Source organism: Clarias gariepinus, chromosome 17, assembly GCF_024256425.1.
Source record: "Clarias gariepinus isolate MV-2021 ecotype Netherlands chromosome 17, CGAR_prim_01v2, whole genome shotgun sequence".
NCBI lineage: Eukaryota > Metazoa > Chordata > Actinopteri > Siluriformes > Clariidae > Clarias > Clarias gariepinus.
In genome coordinates this window covers 29,879,658-29,885,657 of record NC_071116.1, presented here as the reverse complement: position 1 = coordinate 29,885,657, position 6,000 = coordinate 29,879,658, and the positions used below count along the sequence as shown (strand labels likewise).

The 6,000-nt window shown below is 42.8% G+C and overlaps 1 protein-coding gene across 1 annotated transcript; it reads left to right on the top strand.

The window, feature by feature from the left end:
- The first annotated feature begins 245 nt into the window (after window positions 1-245).
- On the top strand, window positions 246-5,133 carry LOC128545429 (protein GVQW3-like). Its single transcript, XM_053515689.1, has 2 exons — window positions 246-439; window positions 2,982-5,133. The coding sequence occupies exon 2, from the start codon at window positions 3,318-3,320 to the stop codon at window positions 3,759-3,761; it is 444 nt and encodes a 147-aa protein (XP_053371664.1). The 5' UTR covers window positions 246-439; window positions 2,982-3,317; the 3' UTR covers window positions 3,762-5,133.
- Window positions 5,134-6,000: the final 867 nt, after the last annotated feature.

Below are 6,000 nucleotides of genomic sequence, written 5' to 3'. Positions count from 1 at the left end.
ACACAGAATACACCCGAGGCAGTGCTGTTACAGGAAACTAATCAGCGCTGGTGGGGCGTGAAGTCAAACTTCAAGTGACGGCTTTACCGTTAACACTGGAGACTCCTTCAGTAGACCACCAAAGACCACTGAAGTGGATGATCACAGAATTAATTCATCGATGAAGAAAAAAAACCTTCACAGCACCCTGGAGGAGGCACCAGCGTCAGGAGACGGAGGTTTAGCTCAGGGTGCAAACCTGGAAGAGGAAGAGAAGAAAGAGCGGATTACAGTTTGGGAGACAGCATGTTAGAAAGCCTGGACAGTTCTGGAACAAGATCCTTGGACAAGAAAAACCAGGATGAACTTAAACCAGGATGATTGGAAAAGAAGAATATAGAGAAGGAAAGGAAGGGCTCGTGATCCAAAGCGTCCCACATCAGACATCATCAGACATGAGGTTACAGCATACACACACACACACACACACACACAGCGAGTGAAGGGTCTGAGGTCAAGCAATGGAGCTTAAAAGGAGCCTCAGGATGCGGTGATGGACATGAGCTCCAGACTTCAGGCAGTACTGACCCTTATCTTATCTTATCGTTATGGTGTTTACCAGCGACTTCATGTTGTATTACTGCCACCTTCTGGTCTTAGTCTCCCTCAACGTCCTCTCTACTTAGTCCTCCTTTCTAGTCCTGTTGCCCTCAAGAAACCTCTCCCTCTCAGTTATATAGAAATATAAACCAAGAATTGAAATAAAGTTTGTTGGGTGGGTTTGATGGGTTTGCTGGGTGGGTTTGCTGGGTGGGTTTAATGGGTGGGTTGGGTGGGTGTGGTCTGACTGATTCTGGTAAGCTGGTTGGGCAAAAACTCCAGGGCTAATTTTGTGTCCGTGTGTCCCGGTGGTGCCATTACTTGGGAACTAATACGGAATGATGAAGAGTACTACATGATCACTAGTTTGTCGTTCTCATGACTGTGGGTCTGGGGTATAAACCTAGCCTTATAAACCCCCTGTATTTATTTATTTTTTTTTTTACTAATTATTGCTGGAAAAGTTTGATCGATTGAAAATAATAAATCAATTGTTGTAGTTTAAACTAAATTTTATCCTTGCTTTTTGATTTTTCAAAAAAAAATCCAAAAATTGTTTAATATCATATCCCACATCTGCACGTTTGAAAAAGAAAAAAAAATCAAAAATAACCTCAGTATAGAAAAATTTGTGGTATTCCAGGAAGTGCTGCACATTTCTGGTTCTAGTTTTAGACATAAATTGAGGACTAACTTGCACTTTAAAACGTGGACAGTAACACTGCTACTGACACACACACACACACACACACACATTGTATCCTAACCCTTTATATATATACACACATTCTCAGTCAGTAATTACACTTTGCACATTCTGTGTAGTTTATATATTTCTATATGTCTATTTTAATAATATTTTATTGTAACTACAGTAAGATCTACACATTCTGTCCTATATTTCCTTTTTCTTTCCTTTTAGCAGTGAAATTCTTATACGACTGTTTGTGACATAAAAAGTAAAGATAGGATAGAATAGAAAGATATAAAGATTTTAGGGACCAATTTTAATTTGAGGTCAAGATTGGACATGGAAACGGGAGTAAGGAAAAGGAGTAGAGAAAAAAAACGTGCAGAGGATGTAATTATAAGCAGGATGTGAAAAGGACACAGTGACCTTAACATCACTCTTCATATTACAGGAAAACACTAAACCAGCCCGTGTGAGCCGTGTGAAAATAAAAAGGAGACAATAGAACATTTACTAGTCGAGTGCAGGAGATAAAAGAAGATGATGCGCTACTAAGGGAATGTGAAAAGATTGAGGGCACTGAAAAGTATTTTACAAACAGCGGTGTAGTGGTTAGCACCGTCGCCCCGCACCGACAGGAGGGAGGGTTTGAGTCCCGCCTCGGGTCTGTGTGTTCTCCTTCTGTGTTCTCCCAGTGTTTGGTGGGTTTTCTCCCACAGTCCAAAGAATAAACTAATTTGTTGTTGGTCTTTCGGCTGATCCCGTCGAGGCGTCACCTGGCGGACCATTCGGTCCACACACACCCTGTCACAGGTTTTACACTGGTTTCCTGATGCAACCCTCCCATTTTATCCGGGCTTTGGACCGGTGGCTGGAATTTGGACGTTTGGTGGGAACTAAACCCGGGAGTTCAAAAATTAGGCTAATGGGTGAGTGTGAATTAGTGGGATGGGCTCCAGGCCCCTGCAACCCGCTATCTGTATAAATAAAAGACTTTGTCTGTACAATGATCAGAACTCGCTCTCCTGCAGACATCTTTACGTCTGGGACTGAAACCAGTCTCAGAAACATTTCTGTTTGTCTGTCAAGTCAGAATATGTCGCAGCATCACACAAAAATTTCCTATTTCGAATTGTCTGAATCTCCTGCAGTCCTTAGATCTCTGCCTGAAGTTTAATCTGCACCATCAGTGAATCTAAATGTGGAGTAAAAGTGATGTTATGAACAGTTATGTGTGGGATTTAATAATCTACTGTAAAATAATCTACTAATGCGCTACTGTCTCAATGTAAACAAACACCTGCACCAATAGATATTAATTAGAAAAGATAAAGTGAATATTTTGACTGGGATTAGTTCATATTTTCACTTTGGCTGAAATAACAGCGCTGAAGTGGTATAAGTGAATTTTAACACGCTGGAGTGGTTTTAAGACAAAACTTCATCTTTATCCTTTGATCTCCTTTTTCCATTTCTCATCTGTGATTCACTCTCCGATTACCGAACAGGGAGTGTATTTGTCTGAGCACCAAAGAAGGACAACTTAGTGTAAACAAGGCGTAAACAGAAACTTTTCCTTCTCCTCTCTTTCACACTGACATTAATAAGATGAAATGACAGTAGAGAGAAAGTGTAACTATTGTATTGTGTTTTATTGTATTTGTTTACTGTACTGTCCATAATTTGTATCTGCACATCTTTCTCTGATCAGATTATTTTCAGCTTTAACCTTTTGACTCGTCCTACACACACTTCACTCGGGATGAATCGGTACAGACAGACAGTGAGTGAGTGAGTGAGTGAGGAACAACTGGCAGCTGGTGACCGCTAGGTGGCGGTAATGCGATATAGTGGCTGCAGCACCAAGAGGACGAAGAAGAAGCTGAACAGCAGCATGACCCGGAAGCACAGCGGCGCTCAGTGAGCTACAGAGTAAATAAACAGTGGAGGTGAAAGTCAGGGTTTCTCCGCACTCCGGTTCCGTGTCCTCGGGTGTCCTCGGGTTTCCTCGGGTGTCCGCTGCACTGAGGCGGTGGGGGGGGGAGACATGGACGCCCCGCTGGTGATCTGCACGAAGGAGGAGCAGCGCGCGGTGATCCGCTTCCTGTGGTCGGAGGGAGTCCCCGGCGCGGTGATCTACCGCAGGCTGTGCGCGCAGTACGGGGAGAACGTTCTGTCGCGGAGAACCGTGTACGAGTGGATCGAGAGGTTTAAGGAGGGCCGGGCGAGTGTGAGCCACCAGGAGGGAGCGGGACGACCGGCCACGTCCACGGCGCATGACAACATCGAGCGCACCCGCGAGCTCATCCTCTCCAACAGGCACGTGACCGTGGACGACGTGGCGACTCACCTGCAGATCAGCCACGGCTCGGCGTACGAGATCATCCACGACCGCCTGAAGTTCCGGAACGTGTGTGGGCGGTGGGAGCACGGGCTGGAGGAGCGGAGACCCCGAAAGAGCCTGAAAGTCAGTCACGAGCTGGAAGACTGACGGGCCCCTGATTTACTGGGGTTTATTCAGGAAAAACCATCAGCAGGACTCGTTACAGTGAGACACCTACAGAAGAGCACTTGGGATTAGACGCAGGAGACACGCTGCTGTCCCGAGATTAGACATTAAACTCACACAAACACTTCATAGTTCTCTAACACTTACTTATGTCTCGTGAACAGAGGAATTAAACAGACATTATGAGCTGCAGTTCTTAAACCTGACCACACGATGGCAGTGTCGTCTCGGTTTCTATAGAACACCTGAACAACCTTTTAATCCTTTGAACATAATTCTTATCTCAGCCTGCTATTATATCTGAACTATGATTATAACTACACTCCTATTCACTGAGGTATTTATTCTTTTCTCTCAGTGTTCCAGTCACAGCTCTTAAATAGAAGTTTACTTTTACATTAAGGCGTTTGGCAGAAGCTCTTATCCAGGAGACCTTGAGGGGAAAAAGATTTTAAAGTGCATTAAAGTTTCCTTAATCGGATAAATCCTTACACTGGGTTACTAAGTTACAATCTATGAGTACAATCAGTCAAACCCTCCTGGGCAGCCTTTTTTTTTAAAATTAGGGTGGGGGGATTAACCCAAATATGTACGAAACAGATAGTGTAGGTCTTTATTCATTGCGTAAAGACCTGCAGATCAGCTGTCCAGACATGTAGAAGAAGATGCCTATAAAGTGCTCTTCAGTCATTTAAACTGAGGGAATAAAGCGAGTCCAGACCTGAGGCAGTTGGATATGTACATATAATGTTCACTAGAGATGCTTATTTCCATGCCACCCCAGTTGCAATGATGCCAGCAGTTCAGGATGTCGTGGTTATTGGGTTGTGTTTAAAGATGTGCTATCTGTAGGTCAGGGTGCAAGCTGTAGGCCTCAGGCATAGACGTTAGAAATAAAAGAAAGTGTTCATACTTTAATGATTTTTACACTTCTGTGTTATTTAATTGTGATTTATATTAGTAGTAGTGGTGGTGGTAATACAGTGGACATGATGTACTTGCTCATCCTGATGTGTATTCCTGTTTCTCCACCACTTTCTAAATAATTGCAACTTCCTGTTCCTATTAACTGGTTCCTCTCGTTCTTTCTCGTTTAAATCATATGAAATCTTTTGTCTTCTCCAGATTATAGGAAATCCTGCTGAAGCCTGATCAGTGCTTTTCTTCTTTTGTTTTAATTTGTTAAGAAAGTCTGGACTCGAGCTGCAAATTGAGAAGAAAAACATGAATGCCTAAAATGTGAAAGTGTGATTCACTAGCAACAGGCTAGCCAGCTAAAATCAGCAGTCTTGTGTGTGTGTGTGTTGTATCTGCTTTCATTAAACTGTGTCTATTTTAATTGATATAAAGTAAATACAACATATAAACTTTATTTATTTATTTTTTAAAGTCATGCCATCACAGGCAGAACCTTCATTTAATATTCTAAGTGGTTGAGATATGAGATTTATACAAATCTATTATAAACCCATGTGCTCTGGGTTCTTCTGTTTCTTCTTCTTCCTTTTCTTTGTAAATTAACAGCGGTTGGAATCCAGTAGGTTACATCACCGCCAGCTGTAGGTCTCCCTCTCCCTCATCATCCCGGCCTCTTGAAGCTGATTTTCCAGTCCAGCCTTCCTTAAACAATGTTAAATGCTTCCTTCCCTGATCTTGTCTTTTTCTGCGTCTTGAACACTTTGTCTGCTTTATCCAGCACTTCCACACACACTATCTTCTCTACACGATCCCTCTCAGTAGCACTCTGGGGTTAAGAGGAAGGGCCCTCGACCAGAATTCCTGAACGTTATTTCAGCAGGTGCCTACTTGTCCTGACTGTTGTGTTTTGCGGCTTCACCATCAACAGAGATCATCATACGAAGTGCACTGACCGCACCTTTTAAAATCCCTTCTATTGTTTTTACCGTGTCACCGGTATTGCTTCATGATCTTATTATAGCTGTTATATTGAGACCTGGGTGGTGATTTTCGTGTTGTATAACGAGGAAATCTGGAGGACTTACTCAGGGGTATTTATGGTCACAATGCTTATCATCTCCAGTGATATTAACTTTATTAATATCACCTTTATGAGGCTTTATAAGGCCTTTGCTTGGACTTCACTCCCCCATTCTTTTGTTGTAAAGGTGATATTACATGTAAGGTCACTTCTGTAAGTACAATCTAAGCACAATTAATTAATGAGTCACTGACCGAGAACCGTGATGAAACGTGAGACTGT